At 33.9% G+C, this 19,336-nt stretch overlaps 1 protein-coding gene across 6 annotated transcripts in view; it reads right to left on the reverse strand.

Moving 5' to 3' along the window:
- Positions 1–14,218, reverse strand: part of LOC135128085 (JNK-interacting protein 3) — a 28,856-nt gene extending 14,638 nt beyond the window's left edge. For 3 of the 6 annotated variants that reach the window (XM_064054909.1, XM_064054910.1, XM_064054911.1), the window contains exons 1-9: positions 13,727–14,218; positions 13,545–13,671; positions 12,837–13,489; positions 4,664–4,733; positions 4,450–4,467; positions 4,150–4,207; positions 3,819–4,098; positions 3,519–3,771; positions 2,184–2,464 (exon numbers count right to left, since the gene is read on the reverse strand). In XM_064054909.1, the coding sequence (XP_063910979.1) occupies positions 2,184–2,464; positions 3,519–3,771; positions 3,819–4,098; positions 4,150–4,207; positions 4,450–4,467; positions 4,664–4,733; positions 12,837–13,489; positions 13,545–13,671; positions 13,727–13,951 (1,965 nt within the window). In that variant the 5' untranslated portion in view covers positions 13,952–14,218. The remainder of the gene's footprint in view (positions 1–2,183; positions 2,465–3,518; positions 3,772–3,818; positions 4,099–4,149; positions 4,208–4,449; positions 4,468–4,663; positions 4,734–12,836; positions 13,490–13,544; positions 13,672–13,726) is intronic. The other 3 variants (XM_064054913.1, XM_064054912.1, XM_064054914.1) reach the window with 3 other exon arrangements.
- Positions 14,219–19,336: the final 5,118 nt, after the last annotated feature.

Raw genomic sequence — 19,336 nt, forward strand, 5'->3', positions numbered from 1 at the left:
AGGTTGAAGACTACTTTTACCTAATTTCTCAAAAGTTTTCCCGTTAACAGCATTATTGTCAGACTGTATGCACAGTATATGGTATCCTGCCTCTGTGACTACCTCTACTACATTTATCAATAATTCTGTTAAATAATAATCAGGTTCTAAATTTTGGCAGGAAACAAACCGACCATATCGCAACACCGATTTGATCATAAAAGTTTGTACCGTAGATGCAATTGTATCACTTTTACTGCTCATACCTTTAATTTCTCCTCCTTTATACAGGATGTTATTGAAAGGTACGTACAACAAAATTAACAGTTATTCGCGAAGTCTAAGAAGTCTGAAAAACTTATTTTGTGTTATCAAATTTATAAAGGGAAAATTAACCCTTCTTCAACCTTTTTAGACGCTACTGAAGGATAATTAGGTAAAATTAATTTATTTTAGTAAATCCTAGCAACTGTAACAATAAAACTTTTGTCAAGCTAAATGTTGCTATAGATATAGAAAAATGATCTTTTTATCAGAGACGTACAACGAATTTGAACTTTACCTGAACTTTTTTTACTTTTAGCACTCATACTTCGAGACCCATTGCCGATTTTACTTTGTACGTACCTTTCAATAACACGCTGTATGTAATTGTAGGTCTAATGTATACTTCATCATATAATAAATTCACATATTTTTCTTTATTATCTTTATTTGTTCACTTGCGTTTTAAGTAATGAATATGTAATGCAGTTATACCAGAATTTTCTGTACCCAATTTCATATTTAACTTTTGGTAGAGTTATTGGTTTTTCTCAAAAATATTTGTATGCACCTGGAAAACTCTAATAAAATGTTATTACCCATAAAAATAAATCGCTTGAATCTCTAGGTGCTTTACAAAACATTAAATTTATTTGATCAACTGAATTTCACTTTATTTTGGATATTAATATGTTAATAGTGTAACCTGACTCAAAATATTAGTAGCAGTTTCGACGTAATACTCAACACTAATATCGTGTAGCATGTGAAAAAATTTTGAAAATATGGTAACAGTTCTTCAAATTTATTCCAAGAATCAAGTTTGACCTCTCGGCCTAAAATATTTATTAACTTATCATCGTGAGTAGCTTCACCTTCGTATAAATTAACCTTCACTGCCAGGCTAGATGAGATCTGTGGTTTGTTACTGCAATTTAGTTTATAAAAAATAATTTGATTACCGTTTGCAAAATCGCAGAGCTTTTGGGTACTTTTATTTTTATAATTATGTTTAAAATCTTAATTTTATCCAATAGAATTAGTTCCTCTTCTGGTCCTGCTGTCTCTGATTTATTTCTTGGTGTCTTTCCTCTGGCGCCTTTAGTTTTTTACTAATGCTTTTTGAGATATACTTATGTTGATTTTTTAAAACTGTGGAATAGGCAGCGTGGTTAATTTTGGTCTTCCCACATTACACTGTCCATCAAAATGGTCAATACACACCACTGAAGATTTAGTGGGTATAAAATTATGGAAGAATAACTACTAACCATTTTTGTTCTTTCGGGTTGTTTTGGGAAAAAGAAAATTGTTTTATTGGTTTCCTCCTGAGATGTATAATTATTTTTAGAACCAGAAACAACAAAAATACGGCACGCTTATAGAATACTCCGTGGTGTCAAGGCACTGCGTATCAGTGTGCTTGGAAAATTATATGCAGAACTTCTCGAAAAAAGGATCCAAAAGCATGTAGACCAGTTACATAATACGACTTTAGGAAGCAGACAGGTCATTCGGGTCAGGATTATAAGATCTTATATCAACGAGGAGACAAATTAGAGAAATATGTTACAAATGTTTTTTGAATTTTAAATGAACAAAATAAAGATTAAGAAAAAGTGGTTTGACAACTTTTTTGAATTCTCTACAACTGTTCCTTTTGAGATTATACTACAAATTAATCAAAGGAAAAAATATTGCGTTCATTTAAATTTACATGCAAGTTCTTTTTTTAGACTCTATAAACACGGTATTTTGTGTAATTCCAGTCTCAATTTTTTATGGTATTTCAGATACATGAAAAATGTTATTTTTGAGACTCACTCTACCTCATACCGTAGCTTCACAGTGACTGTGTGCTTATTTTTCCCAAATAAAAAATAAACAGTGGATTCAAGCACAAATTACTCACGAAATAAACATTTAATTACATGACTTACCATCAAACCTCCATCTTTAGTATACCCTCCCATCAAATTGACACCAGCAGCACACCAAATTTTCATTCCCGGAGTGGTTTCCGCCAGTGGTCTGCAGTAAACAGGGACAGGAACGGGCACACCACTACTACTCTGACTGCCCTTTGTCCCAGGTCCCACCTTTCCCGGCAAACTCCACCCGTAAGCTTGCAGCCGTCCATCCTCCTTCCTTACATGTGCCCTGACTTGCCGATATTGCTCTCTCCTTTCGACTGCCCTCCTCATCGACAACTTTTCGGAACCTACAACATATTGTGACACAGTAACATTAACTCACTTGTAAGTCGTACTTACTATTCGTAACTACTGTCAATACTCGATAATTCACATTTACATGTACACTTGCACTACAACGGAATCGCTAAGAATGCAGGAAATAAAGGAAATAGCAACCAACGTTAGAATAAAATTTTGCGGAAAAAAGAAAAGATCGAAAATAAAACACTAAATAAAATTATTAAAATGTATTTCAAACGAACGATTTAACAAAAGTAACATCCGGTAACATGAATGAATGTTTAAGACTAGATTAGTTACCAAACTTTGGATTATTATGAACGCAAAAATCGATTGTAACAGTCCTCAGTCCACCTACAAATAAGGTTAAATGATGCACATACATCAATCCAACAAAACATTGGCATGCATCAGACCTCGATTGATGGCTTTTTACTTAAAATAAAATCTCAAACACGGCTGATTTTTCGAAAATGTTAATTTCAGCCAGTAATAAATAACTTAATATGATACATTCGAAATAATAATGTAAAACAGCATCAGCGTATCATGTGCTCAAAAATAATCGCTATAATAATAAAACCGTCACTACGATTCTCAAATTTTTACAAAACTAAAAATAATCACATTCCGAAAATAATCAGGGGTAACACGAAAATAATAAATATTCAAAAATATTATATATTATCAGTGCACATGAAATTTAAATATTTTTTGAGCACATGCATGGAAGAAAAACTTGCAATCTACTGGGAAAGTGCCTATGTTTTCTTGTAGAAATGAATCAACAATGAAAGAAAAGTAAGAGATAACAGAAACAGAGATTCTGAAAGGATTATTTACAAGCTTGGATACTTCTCATTTAACAAAAAGAAATTTCGTTGGATTAAAAAACCGAACAAGAACGCGACAAAGCATATAGAATGGTGTATTTATGAAGCAAAACTATCCTGCATAAATACTTTCTCGAATTAACATTGTCTACATACTAGCACATAATATCACAGATAAATTGACAGCAGGTACAAATAGTTTGTAAAAATAATCACACTTCCGTACCCAATTCGGTTTCGACGAAATCATGGCCAGGCCTCGGCAGCGCCCTCACGCCCGGAGCTATTTGATTAGTGGCGGTTTGGTATCGCAAATGTGCGCCTACCAATGTTCTTTGGGGTCTTTCAGATCCACTAAAAAGGTTACTAAAAAATCTCCATATACTCTGTTTACTCTTCTTGTCAAAAGCCGTATCGTTTTTTGACGCTCGTATCATTTCGGTCCAACGGACGGCTTCTTGTAATTCCATAAAGCGCTCCTTTACATAAATTATTAGAGGCTAACTTAGCGATAAAGCGAACTTACTTTGTATTGGTTGCGCTCCATGAGGACTCGTGCCATTTCTACCCTAGTAAATCGTTTTCTCTGTGCCATGGGAACGTCGGATTCGTCATCTGCTCCTTCTTGTTTGGCTTCGTTAGCTTCTTTCACTTTTCGAAGTTCTTCCTCTAGATCGCTAATGCGTTCGCGCAGTTTCGTTCGAGACATATTTAGAGACAAGATTTCTTCTCGCAGCATTTCTATCTCGCCGGTAAGCTCGTCGACTTTTACTATGAGATCATCTTTCACCACATTCAGAGCGTTTCTGTTAACGAAGTGTTAACACTAGAGAGAAGATGTTAAATGTTACACTTACTTAGTGGCTAGTAGCTCGTTGTTTTCCATTATCAGATTTTCCACTTCTTTTCCCATACCTAAATATTATTTAATCAGTATCTCATCTTTACGTTCTATTATTTGTTTCGGAGACGCGAAATTTCCAGAAAAGTTCAAACGTTAAAACTTTAAAAGAGTTAATTCACAATTTTCCAAATTACTAAGAAATTCCACGATTCCGCACTCTCAACCTTTTTTCCATTTCTTGTTTATTTTACACAAAACTCTTGCGCATGCATGTCAGTATGTTTAAAAGTAGTTATTAAGGAAAAAAGCTTACCATAAAAATTATCGTTGACTGGTCATAGCAAGTTAATGGAACAAAAAAATGTATTAGTAGAATGTAAGAAAATCAACGTTATCTCGTAGCCTCCTAGGTGCATTTAGCTTCGTAATATTTACAAACATAGAACGGACACAACATAGCAATTGCAAACAGCAAAATCAGTTCAGTGCAAAATCTACAAAGCATATGCAATACATTATTATTTTACCTGATGAAGCGTATTCTCCAGGATGAACCCAACCACCAGTTATGTCAGCATCATCGTCACCATCCACGTCCTACAAAATAATCAAAAAATTAACTTTGCACTGCGTAAACGACGCAAGGAAAATTTTTTAACTACTGGTTTGTTAAAGAAGATTTGTATCAACAACATGGATGTAATGGTAATGGATATCTTTGGTGTCCCTGATTGCTCGGAACGTATGCATAACACTTCACTTACGCCACAGGAGCAACACTTCTATTCTATTAATTCTATGTGGAGATACCGAAACAGATTTTTAGATTTTTGCAGTTTTAGTTTCTAGTAAATACTTTACCAATACAATTCAAATGGATTTTTACAAGTAGTTGTTTTATCGTTTTTTATCCTAATTTTTAGTTATGGAAAATAAAAATTTCAACACTATATACACTAAAAGCTCGCCACAGAGTTATTTTGGCCTTAAAATTGGAAATAGAAACCTAGTGCGGATTTATGTTGCAAAATCATCTGATTTTCTAAAAAATTGTTCTCCGTGAAAAATCGTATAAGAGTATTATTTAACGAGCATATTAAAACGAATTAAAAGCGAATGTTGCATTCACTGATCTGAGTGAGTAATACCTACAATGTGTAAATCAAGTACGTTTTATCCAAGACTATTAGAAAAACTATTTATATAAAAATAAAATATTTCTAATTACTTGCAGTATTTATCCATTTAATTAGTTTATTTAATATTAAGAACATTTTTAGTAAAAATTAAACGATCTCATATTCAAATTAATTAATTTTAAACACAGATTAGTTTCGATAACTTTTCATAAACTAAAAATACAGCGGGATTTTTTTGAGAATAAAAACTGGCATAACCTATTACTTAAGTATTTAGACCTCAAATATTATGATAATCAATCATAACTCTAGACTATCTTTTTCCGATATAAAGCTACTCCAGCAGCAAAAGGGTAATACCAGGGATTAAGAAACCCATCTTATTTTGCCAAAGTATCCTGATTATTGCTTAGCCTAGAGCCTACATCCTATTGTTTAGCGTATATTTCACAGAATTACCACATTGAATTGTGGTTAAATTCACATCCTGAATGTAGCTTATAACACGGAAATTTCCTGAAAACCTTGGCATAAATGACATTTGTTTATCACAAAGTATTGTCTCCGCCTTTGTCTGTATATATTATTTAAGAGTCGTAGACAAAATTTGATTAGATAAACATTCATTACGCTTGTTATCATTTTCTTTGCTTAATGTCGAAATTTACATCACGTTTGCAATGCCAATGAAATTTGTTTTTAAAAACTAATGAAAATAAAGAAACCTTTGTCTTAACTTTCCAAATTTGGATAATAAGGGCGAGTTGCGGAATTATGTAACTGCACCTTACGATAACCCAGTTAGTTATGAAAGAGTCACAAATTTCATATAACCGCTAGAAATAGCTGATATAAAGAAATAAAGAAATGTATTCTAGAACTCTTCCGAACTAAATGACTATTATTATTACATGCACAGAGTGAGTTAGCTGAAAGAGCACACCTCAAATACCTTTTTTATTTATGAAGTAAATTAACGGAATTTTGTTTATACATAAAGACTATTGAGTTCTACATTTGCATCACTTCATTAATGTAAAATATTAAAAAAAAGGCGTCACAATTTTTTTTAATTTATCTGAATTTTTATTTTACTATAAAACTAGAGAAAAAAAATTTCCTGCAAAGTTCAATATTTACTACTTTTGATGCGGTTTAGTTGCTTTAGTAAAATAAAACACTTCCCCACAAAATTACCGCACCACTTTGAAAATTATTCCCCTATATTTTTTGAACTTTTGCATTATAGGAAACAAAATTGATGAAAGGCAAAAACATTTATTGTGTGCGAACATTGCATTGTCAATTGTTTAAATAAATATTTCAAATAAATGCAACGAATGATGCGTTAATTTTGTGGGGAAGTATATTTTTTAAAGCGTTTTCTGCGCTTTGCTTTCTAAACACGTTTTTACGTAAGTGGTGATTTTACCACGCTTTTCTGAACAATTCAATCCAACATTTTACCAATTTTACGTCAAGTTGCACTAGCGAACAATGTTAATTAGAAAATTAATATATTTTTTTTAAATTGCAATAATTTACGAATATTAAATAGTAAAGCTAATAACGTGCGTTTTACTTTTTTTTGAAATAAAAAAATGCAAAATCTGAAAAAAAAATGTTGAATGATATTTTCGCAATATACTTTTTTCCGTTGCTTTTTTTAAAGCAGTGAACTACGTATGCACGCGGGCTGTTATTCTCCAGGAAATTTAATATCATTACTTTTGACTAAGAAATAAAAAAGTTATTCAAGGTGTCCCTTTTAGCTGACCCACCCTGTATATTAAGTTTTTGTTTTGCTTCAGGATATCCATTCATGTGAAAACAGTGTATCTGAGATTTGAATGGTAGTAGTTACTATCATAAAACTTTGCCTATTGTATTTTCAAAATACTTTTGTCCATTCATTCTAATATGCCGAAAGAGAACTACTGTGTAAAAATTACATAGAATACTGCAGCATTTATTCACTAATACTGAAAACTCTCATTTCATAATGCTGGAAGACTTTATTTATGAAGAAACAACTTTTTTAAACAAAATATTCTACTACAATAATGAAGAGATCTCCATTTTTAAAATTAAAGAAAATGTTGCTATTTTAAAACGTCTTTGTTTTCGAAAATTTATTACTCTTAAGGTCGATTTATAAACTTGCCGCTGACGTTGTCGTTGTAAAAATACGCAACGAAGGTGTGCGTCGTATAAACGGATGATATAAATCATCCGTTGACGTTGAGTTTTCAACCAATCAAATTGCGGTGGTGTGCAGTGCTGCCAACTTGAATGAAAATCCCCTAAAGTAGGGGGGTCATTTTTCTGGTTGACAACACTAATTCCACGAAAGTCGAAATTTTGATAGAGATAATGAGGTCCACTAATATTAAGCCCTTTAATCACCCTTTCTGTTCACCGAAAGCCTAGGTGCGATCATTTTCTACACTGTGGTCTTCTGTCAGTACTTATGCATTGTTAAAGATAGTTCTCAACAAGATTTATTGCTATTCGTCTCAAAAAGAAATTAGGTATTATAACTACAAGGGCTTACATTTTGCCCCTTTTTTGTTAATATGTTTAGTGTAGACTTCTTTTTACAACAAGAAAGGTAAAACATGTTTAAAATGGTAATTTTTTGTAGGAAAGTATCGATTTTGCAATTAGGCGCCGCCCCTCGGTCTAACAACGAATGAAAAATTCATTACAATAATTGAGCTTGAGATGGATGTGGGTGGGGCCTAATTTTTGGCTTGTTTTTCTGTTAAACGTATTCTTTGTACAACGTGATACTCAAAAACATGTTTTTTATTTATTTCTTGTAGAGAAATAAGGAGTTTGCAATTAAGCTCACGACGAATAAAAAAATCATCAGAATTTAGATAGGGCAGGTGGGTGGGGCTTATATTTTGCCTTTTTTTTTCCCTTAATATACATGGCCATCTATTAGGCTCCGCCTCATAATTGCAAAATCCTTATTTCCTTGCAAAAATGTACCATTTTGACCATGTTTTAAGTTTCTTGTTGTGAAAAGACGTCTACACATATTAACACAAAAAGGCAAAATGTAAGCCCGCCCACCCGCCCCATCTCTATTGTGATGATTTTTTTATGCACCGTGAACCAATGGGGCGGCGCTTAACTGCAAAATACTTATTTCTTTACAAGAAATTAAAAACATGTTTTTAAGTATCGTGTTCAAAAAATACTATTAAGAAAATAAGGCAAAATATAAACCCCGCCCACCCTCCCTCTTTCAATTGTGATGATTTTTTTATTCTTAGAAACTTGAAACACGTTGAAAATGATAAATTTTTGCAAGAATATATGGATTTTACAATTAGCCTCCGCCCTTAGGTCTGTCAACGAATAAAACCTTCACTACTATTTAGATCAGGGCAGGTATGGGTGGGGCTTGATCTTTGGTTTTAATTGTACATAGTAATCTTTGAACAACACGATACTCAAAAACATGTTTTTAATTTATCATAGAGGAATAAAGATTTTGCAGTTAAGCTCCGCCTTCTTGGCTCACGACGAATAAAAAAATCATCACAATTGAGATAGGGCGGGCGGGCGGGGCTACATTTTTTTTTTTTTTAATATGTGTAGACTTATTTCGACAACAAGAAACTTAAAAACATGTCCTAAAATGGTAATTTTTTGTAATAATCAACTTAAGGCCAGTCGCGACGTTTCCTGAGTGGAATTCTCGACTTATGGTTTTGAAATTTTAAATATATATTGTCCATAACTTTGTTTATATCACGCATGGGCAATTTTGTTAAAAACAGTTTGCAATCATATTTTTCTTTTAATTTTAGAGAAATTTTTGCATAACGTATTTTTAAAAATCAATATCTCAATTATTGAAGGAAATTTCAAAACAGGATTTTCAACACTGTTTTCAGCTTACAAAACTCCAGAAATCGTACCAAATGTATCGTCGATTTTTTTTGTTAGAAACGATACACAGTAAAAAAAGCTTGTGTCATAGAAGTTGCTAACTTTTATTTTTACTAAGGTATATCTCAGTCCCAACAAATAATACCCAAAATTTTGCAAGCTGAAAACAGTGGTGACAACCCCAATGCAAGAATTTCAACAAAATTTAAAAAATGTGATATGTAGTGAAAGTTGTGGACAAGTTACATTTAAAATTTCATAACCATGGATATGTTAATAATGGAGATATTACATTCTGAAAATATATTGACAACACCATACGAGCCAAAAGTAGCGACTCTTAAATACTCCACTTTTCTTCTGCAACTCCTTTAAATACGGCAAAAGTTGAACATCATAGTTAAGGTCGATTTATAAACTTGACGCTGACGTTGCTGTTCGCCGTTGACGTTTCCGTTGGAAGATAAATATACAGCAAAGGTATGCGTTTTTTATATCATCCGTTGACGTTGCCGTTGGAAGTTGGCACGCCGTTGGGATGACGTTCGAGATGACCAACTTTTATCTTTCGCCGTTACGTTGCCGTTGACGTTGGGTTTTCAACCAATCAAAATGAGGTGGTGTGCAGTGCTGTCAACTTGAAAGAAAATTCCCTGAAGTAGGCGGGACCTTTTTCTGGTTGACAGCACTAATTCCACGAAAATCAAATTTCAAAATCAAATAATGAGGCCCACTAATATTAAACCACCTAAGCACCTGTTCACAGAAACCCTGATATTTTAAAAACCTGCCATCATTGTAGCTTTCTGTCGGTGTTTGTGCATTGTTGACGTGAAAACGTAACCTCACAATTGGATTTGACAGCTGCGGCCTGTGCGGACGGCAACTGCCAACGGAGTTTATAAATGACAATTTTCAGCTGTAGCAGCAACGTCAGCGGGAACAGCAACTGCAGCGGCAACTTCAACGTCAACAGCAAGTTTGTAAATCCCACTTTACTATCAACGGCAACTTGGCAACGGAGTTTATAAATAACAATTTTCGGCTCTAAAAGCAACGTCAGCAGGAACTTCAACGTCAACACCGAGTTTGCAAATCCCACTTAATGCGATACATAGAAATTCGGGAACAATTTTCCATAACCCCAAAAACGAACAGCTGTGACACTAGAGATTCGGTCAACACATTTTTTATTAATTCCACGGCTGACCAAACGATGTTTTTTTTTCGATCATATGGTATAGTTTTTGCAAACTACCACCGGAACAGTGGAGATCATAAAAACCTCTTTTAGCCGGTCGCCAGGAGGTTTATCTAGAAAATTCTATAAACGATACTCAGGACAGGATTCGTTTTTACGTTTCCTACATTTCTGCTTACGTGATTGTAATGTTGTAAATAAATGTTTTATTCTTTTATTCTCGTACATTATAATGCTATTATAATTATTATTAACGCTAAAATTATAAAACTAGTTTAAATAATGGAATAGCAAGGGATTTTATTTAAGGTAGGGTCTTGATACCTACCGCCTTTCTTAACACCTAATTGCGATTTTTATTATTGCTTATTTTTTATGATCTTCCCTGTCCGGTGGTAGTTTGCAAAAACTATATTATTTAACTTAGAATTATGTGCGGGTATCCCACATAAAATTCCACGGCCTAATATCCCGAGAACGGATAGAGATATTGAAATTCTATAAACGCCATTGTGTTTAGCTTAACTTAGTAAACTACAAATGTGAAGCACATATGGCGTCAGTAAGGCCATGAAGTTTATTTTAAAAAATGATGCTGGTGTTTCAGTTATTTGACCATAACTGTCAAACCGAACAAGGAACGCATTGGTGTTGTCAACTTCATTATTTTCAAAATAAAACTCTTCATTTTTTTTCAATCATACGGTAGTAGTTTTGGCGTTAAAAATTAACACTAGTGGTGTAAATTGTGTTTGCACGTGTTTCCATGACACTACAGGCTGATTAAAAAATTGTGCACAAACTCTAGCACACGTTAAGGAGTGTTTAGTGAGCAAAGAAAAAATTATTTAAAAAATCTTTGGGCTCAAATGTAGAAAGAGGTCTTCAAGGTTTAAATTTTCATGTTTTTCTTCATTTTAGTTATAATACTTTTTCACCTTTTGAAAATTGACAAGGAATTTTTTTAATGCTTTTTTTCAAACTTAGACTTATAAACTCAATAATATACCATTGACTTAGTGCGCCATTTTTTAATCACCCTGTATATGGCAACTAGATGTATCTCTCATTTAGATAATTTATTTTAAAATAGCCTAGACACTTTCTTGATTCGTCAAAATTTTGAAGCTTTAATCACTACATGTAAGACTGAATCACACAGGTGACAGATGTAATGTGGATTTGACCATTCACTTGACCATGTGTACACATGTAACACGTGTAGGTGTGTGTATATATCATAATCTTATCACAATCTTAAAAAAAATATACGCTGTAATTTTAAAAAAATATAGGTTTGCGTTCCAATATGTGTCATATTTGCGACGTATTTGTAAGATAAAAACTACGGCGTTTAAAAAATTTCAACACTCCTATACATTCTTTTGGAGTTAAGCTTGTACTTTTTTGCTACACAGTAAGTAATTATTACTATATGTTTATGTATTATGTAAACATATTTGAAAAACAAAATCACTATGTACCCCAAACAATATGAAGCTCAGCAAGTTATTACAAAATTCTCATTTCTGTAAACGTTGAACTACAAGCATGACCATAATATTTTCACAGAACAAAGGATATAGGTAATCTATAAGATTCATTGTCTGAATCGTTACCTTATCAATACTTTGTATAAATAATATCATAAGTTGTTGTTAATGGTCACCATTAATAACAAAAACTGACTATAAATCTTGATAAGTTTATGTTCAATAAAGTCGAGACATGCCTGAAAGACACACACCTTTTTTTTTCACCAAAAGAACGCTATATAAATTTGTAATGTGATATTTAATAGTTTAATAAATAATCTATCATAAATGGTTTTAATTTCAAGGTATATAATCTGCATTATCAAAGAATAATAAATATTTGTTTAGAAGATTATTATATCACATTATCATTTAATATTACCACACAAATGCAATGTTTTTGCACCTATTTGTGGTTACATTTATTTGTTTTTAATATCTGTAAATTTGCTTTAATTAAAAACTAAATAACATATTTTATTTTTGTAAAAATTTATTGACAAACTGATTAAACATCTTGTTTGTCCAAAAACAATCCAATAAAAATTATACGTTAACTATAACACAAATATTGGATCTACAGTACTTCTGTCAACTCATTTAAATTTATTCTTGAATTAACATGCCGATCATGTGAGAGTCACTTGTAATAAATTACACGCACTTTGATCTCATGTGCAATGACCCTTACAGTGTAACCAATTTAAATTCCTTTACACCGATTACAAGAAAATGAAAGTTGAATGTTCAGAAGTAGATTATAAAACACAGATAACGCAATTTTTTACACGTTCGCAAATAGATAAAGTTCATTTAATAATTGAAGTACAGGTTTTCCCTGGCCATTCAAGTGCATATTTTTAAACTTTTGTTTAAATAAATACCTTGTAATTTTAATTAGTTTTAAAACTATACCAACCTGAAAACTGAGTTCCTGATATAGAGTATTCCCACTTCTCTGTTCTTTTTTTGTATGCAATCTTCCAGTATTATTATTAGTGGGTTGTGGTCCAGGGGGACTCACTGGTGATGTAATAACGCTCTTGTTTTCTAGATTCAATGAATCCGTTTCTTGTCCTCTTTCAACATAATTAATCCCCTTTTTGGTAGTCATATTATCCAACTCACTGTGCAAACTACAATTATTGACAGACACCACAAAATTATTTTTTTTAAACATGACCGTATACCTGGGTGATGAGTGGGCGCTGCTTATTGGAGAAGATGGTACGCTATCCACAACTTCCGCATTTTCCAAAGAAGTAAACCCAAAAGATATAGGTCCGGAGCTGCGCCCCACATTAATCCTATTGGAATTCAATCGGCCTACTTCTGCTCTCTCATTGGCAAGTTGTTGACCAGACAAAAGGAGCTTGGTTCTCTCCATATAGTCCATGTGGGTTTTAAACAACTCAGTGTAACGTTCATGAAGTTTAGCATACTCTTTTTTCAATTCTCCTTCTCTTTCTTCCAACCGTCCCGCGTGTTCCATGGAATTTTTATGTTTCAGTTCAAGCATTCTCACTATACTTTCTAGCGCTTCAAGACGTGCGGCTAGTTCTTTTCTTTCTCCTGAAATAAAACGGAATTTAGCAGTTTGTAAAGGCTGGTTTAAAATTAGCTCTACCTTCCGCCGCATCTTCAAATTCCAACAATTTTTGCTCAGATGCTTTTCTAGCACCTTTTTCTCTTTCGTACTGCGTGACAAGCTGTTCATTATCTTCTCTTAATAACTCCAGTTCGACATCATGCTCCTGTGAATGCAACTGTATGACATGACTGCATTTTTGCACAAATTTGGTGGTCTACCTGATTTTGTTGATAAGCAGCGTCCAAACATTCGAGTACATTTACAAGTAAAGGCATTAACGTCTTAACAACGTCTTCGTCATAGCGGGCGATCATTCGTTCGAATTCCTGGTAAATGCTCCCAGCTAGAGACTGGACTTTTTCAGACATCACCACATGTGAGTCCTCGTGGGTGCCATAAATGGTCTCGGAACCGAGACCCCCGCCTGAATCTTCCAATTCCATTATTTACACCTTCTCTATCAACCTACTTTTCAAAATAATCAAGAATTACATATATCAATTTTGGAGAATTGTCGAAACATTGTTAATTAATTCGTTCGGAGAATTACGACGCACATATTGCACACACTAATTATTTAAAATTTCGTTTGTAGAAAGCTTGTACGGATTTTGTTACACCCACTGTTTTATGACAAATATTTTAAGGAATATTATCCAGGAACAACCGCTGCTGTCATTTTTGCTTTGTTGCCAAATCACATTTTGCGCAGTAGCACTAAAAAAAAGAAACGTAGCGCAAAAATCCCTAGATAATTTAAAATACCCATTAAAATAAAAACAACGTTTAAATTTAAAGTACACAACAACACACAAATCCTGGCACGATTACAGAGTAAACAAAAGTTAACACATGTTGTCCATAATATGAATTTTATAACGGCTAGGCAAAAAAAAAATTCTGACTAGAGTAGGCTGTGAAAATATTTTTCGTATTTTTGAGTAATTCTTATAATGGTCAAAATTTAAATTACTGAATTACTAACGAGGTTATATATGAACTGTTGGCTTGAAAATGTTTTGATTACTCGTTTCATTTGCTTACACATTATTGGCGTAACATTTATAGATGAATCACAAACTACATTAAAGTTATTTCCGCATTTAAAAGTACATCTGTTTTTATACTCTAACAACAGTGTCGGATTGAGGACATGAGGGAAATTTTCAAAGTTGTACAGATGTTGTTTGGGTATTATTATTACTGTAGCTAGTAGAAAAATTGTAGAAGCTTATTTTGACAGAACTTCCCTCACCTTTTGAAGTATGGTCCAATAAATTCTGCTTCTTTACAAAATTATAAAATTAGATTCTGCGATTTTCGTTTTGTGATAACTGTTAACTTGTATAAAATGGCGTAATTTACATCCCCGCAACTCCTACGTGTTTAAATATGAAATATTTTTAAAGCAAATTACTAACGCGGAAAATGTAGACAATTTCAATTTCTATCAATTTTTAACTATTTCCGAAAATTAGTCGACAGGACACACTTAGCCCCACCCACCCACCCACCCACCCCATCTCCTTTTCAGTGATTGATTTTATTCGATCTGAATGAAATGAATGATCTTATACTGAAATAAAATTAGTTGTTAGCATGTGAAGAGGGGGTGGGCGGGGCTAGTACTTGCTAAGATAAGACTGATTTTGGCCAATGGCATACCTCCCAAGAAAACTGAGGGCGGGTGGGCGGGACTAGTACTTGCTAGGATAAGACTGATTTTGGGAAATGACACCCTCAAAGAAAATAAAGGGTAGATCTCTATCTCTGTGGTCTTCTGTTTTTTGAAAATTCTGACCTGACCTGTTTTTGAGTTAATTTTGGTACCGTTTTTTTTTTTTTTGAAAAATTTAGAACAATCTTGAGGTTCTAGGAAAGAATAGGAAAGTGTTTAGGAACCTCTAGTGTCTTTTCTTATAATAATTTAATTAAAAACTTACAGGATACGTCATTTGCTAAAATCAGTCTTATCTTAGCAGGTACTAGCTCCAGCCGCCCGCCCTCTCTTTTCTTAGAGTGTATGTCATTTGCCAAAATCGGTCTTATTTTACGAATAGCAGGTATACTAACCCGAATTTTTGATTTTTCGAATTTTAGATATTCTAGTTTTCAATTTTTTCAATTTCAATTTCTCGAATTTTTCTAATTTTTTATTATTAGGTTTTTCGATTCCCGAGTTTTTGATTTTCGAATTTTAAACTTTTTTACTTTTCGATTTTTTGATTTCCCGACTTTTCGATTTTCGTTACTCGAATTTTCAGTTTCTGAAATTTGGATTTTTTGAATTTTCGATTTTCGAATACTTTATTCATCGAATTTTCCATATATCTAATTGTGGTGAACCGGAATTTCAACCCTTAAAACAGTCCTACTGTAGCACATAGTATTTGTCCATAACGATTCTACCCTTCATTATCATGGGAACCAAAAGTCCGAACTTCCCAGTATTGTCAATTAATATCATCTTCAAGGCAAACGATCGCTTCTCACGGCCCCACATAGTCACACTTCCTTCCAGGAATATTCGCCAAAATGCATTCCATGCCCAAATATGGAGAACAACTTCGCGCCCAATCAAATCACTCCAATTGCAATTAATATACAAAGTTGCATGGGAAACCTGGGGTCAAAGCAAACACTTCCGATCAAGGCCAATAAGTCTGACGAATGCGTTATCATTCTGGGTGGTCCGATGCCAATTAATTATGGGAAATGCATTTTTACAAACACTCGCCGCCGTTTCCGGCGACAAAATTGCGAGAAATGCATTTTTTTGTTACATCTTCTTCGCTATTCTCACGCTTGAAAACCCTATAAAAACGTCTCGATTAGAAATAAAATTCAGTTCGATTCCGATTCAGTCTGGCGTGTGGATGGGACTGCTTCCTAGTCTAATCGTGATACCCAACTTTCGGCCGCTGTGCTAGTGGCAAGTGCGAAAGTGCATCCTCCAAGCCAACTTTCTTCAGCTGTTGCAGTGGCGCTTCGTCGCTTCCGATCTTCCACCGAGCCGCTAACTCCACGACATGTAAGTCCCACTGACCTAGTTACGGCATGCCCTATTCTGTCCTTGCGGAGACCGGGTTATCGGTCATATTATCGGCATCTCAGAGTGATTTTAATACATCATCAGGATGAATCTCGCTCATCAAGTGATTGACTCCCCTTATCAAACCAGATTCTTTCGACTGTATTCGGGACCCCCGTGCCGTATCAGAGGAGTTTGCCCTATAGGGCACTGCCCACGTTTTTATCTCATCTACGCGTTCAATCCCGTGAACCAGCACTCCTCCGCCGTCAAGGAATACGTCCCCAACACTGGGAGCCCTATCCCTTAGGAAGGGTTGTAATTATATCACTTACCCCCCCCCCCCCCCAAATCTCGAGCCATGACCTAGGAAAGCGCCAACAACCCTCTAATTCTCATCTATATTATAGTTTTAATAATACTTTAAAAAGGGAACATTTCACAACCCTGCCCGTTTCTTCTAACTTAGTTTAATGTTTATGTTTACTGCCCTTTTATTATTCTTTCCAATCATTCGCAATATTTTCTTAGTCTTAATTACGAATAAGATGTACGAGCCCTAATCTTGTTCCGTCTCGTTTACTCGTTTAAACTGTAGCATTTGTTTATTAATAGATTACCTATGGAGCGAACCGCTTCGCGTTTCACTTACCCTTCTCGCATCCCGAAACGGCCCTCACGGGCCAGGACCTAAGGGGCACCATTTTGTGACGCCCACCGGCCATAAAAACTCGGACATCAAAAATTAACATAAATTATAGAAAAGAGCCGGCAGGGCCACCACAAAATTTGGCGCTGCGGACAGGATCAAAAATCTTTATAAATTTCGGGGACAGGATCAAAATCTTTATAAATTTCGGGGACAGGATCAAAAATTTTTCAAAATTTCGGGGACAGGATCAAAATCTTTCAAAATTTCGGGCACAGGATACAAAAAAAATTCGGGAAAAAAAGAATCATTTTAAATTCCCAAAAATTAGGATATTTTTTTTCAAAACCAGAACAAAATCCAAAATTTTGGTAAACAAAAAGGCGGATAGCGGAAAATTCAAAAGAAGGGAATTTTTTTTTGAAACGCTAATCAGGCTCACATTTCCACAATTCGGTAAAAATAAATTAGAAAAATTTCGGGACAAAAGATCGGCATTTTTAGACCTTCGCGTTAGAGAAACAACAAAATTCCAAAAAAAAAAAAAACAGTAATCAGTGAAATTTACGAAATTCTGTCATTCACAGGAAAAACGGTCAAAATTGTGTTATTCTAAACACGCAGTCAAAATCCATCCAACCATAAAATGCATTAACCCATACTGCAAAAGCTTCAATTGGAATGCACTTATCTTATCGCGAGGCTATTAACCTGAATCAATTGTCTTGCGCGATATCCAAGCGCTCTAATCATAATAACAGCAGCCGCGCTGCGAGAAAGACACAATCTTTCATTTCTTATTTACAAGATGGGAACAACATTATACCTAATTATCCACAATCTCGGCTCCAAAATTTAGTAAACCTGTGCTTAAGAAGGTGAGCATTTTTCCAAATTTAGGCAGAAAATTTGAAAAACCAATATTTCACTAAAAACTTAACGTAAAAAAATAAAATTAATAAAATAAAATTTTAATTATCACATAATCTATAAAATATGTCATTGGTTAATTTTACACTAACATTGATTACTCGTCAAAATTAGGAGAAAAATTTAAAATATAAACGGAAATTACAAAGTCCGTCCGAAATTGAAACAAACGATTCAGAAATAATTCTCGGCATTATTTTGTACACATAGCAATACCTAAAATTCAGGACGAAGATTGGAAGTTGCTGTTCTATCTCTTATTAAAATTTTCAAAAAAAAAAATTGGTATAACTCTCCCTGTCTTCCTGGGAGGTTTTTATCAAGAAACACAAATAAAGAAGCTTGTCATCGCTACAATTTCCCCGATACCTGCCAAAAAACATTGTAATTTAAACGAACAAAAATTTGTAAAACTACATATAACAAGACAAAATATTCTCTAATTTTTAAACCTCGCATTTGGCATAATTGGTAATTTCTGTGAACGAACAAACTCTAATATTAACCGCCTTAAAACGAAAAAAAAAATGCAATAGATAATCCAACGCCGTTAAAACCATCTAGATAGGTATGATTTTGCGGTAACTACATCACATCCAGCGGAATAGATTCAGGTCAATTTCAGACATAATTTAGCACAAATTACTGAAAACTCTTGTCGAACCATTTTCGTCTGTACAGCCGGCCAGCGGGATGACTAATAAAAATTATTATTGAATTAATTGTTCTTAGACCGGATACGCGATAACTGGTCGCCGATGCACTCCGCTAATCATTATTACACACGTCGTGTGGGCGTAATCTGATAAAACAGTCAACATCAGCAAGTGGAGAAATTGGTCGCTGCTCAACATGTACAAATTAAAAATTGCAACAACAAAGTACGTACGAAGGTCGTTGAGATGTTAATAAATTTCAGAAATTATAAATGAAAAAAAAAATGCCTAACAACAATAATTTTTAGAAAACTCACTAAGAAATTCCACATTAAAATTACCACAAACAATTAAGTCTTCGAAAACGTTTCATTTTAGAATTAAAACATTTTTTCTCAATAGCATATTTTGAATCAGTTCCTACAATAAATTGTCTTCAACAAAGGTTTAAAACATCAAGGAAACCACCAAAAATATTGAATTTCAAGCACAAAAACATGCAACCAGTAATACAATTAATCCAGATAAAAACCCCGTGTTCCGCACCAATGGATGGTGTCGG

The sequence above is a fragment of the Zophobas morio genome, unplaced genomic scaffold (genome assembly GCF_036711695.1).
Source record: "Zophobas morio isolate AGI-343-1 ecotype UQ-CSIRO unplaced genomic scaffold, CSIRO_AGI_Zmor_V1 ptg000012l, whole genome shotgun sequence".
Classification (NCBI taxonomy): Eukaryota; Metazoa; Arthropoda; class Insecta; order Coleoptera; family Tenebrionidae; genus Zophobas; species Zophobas morio.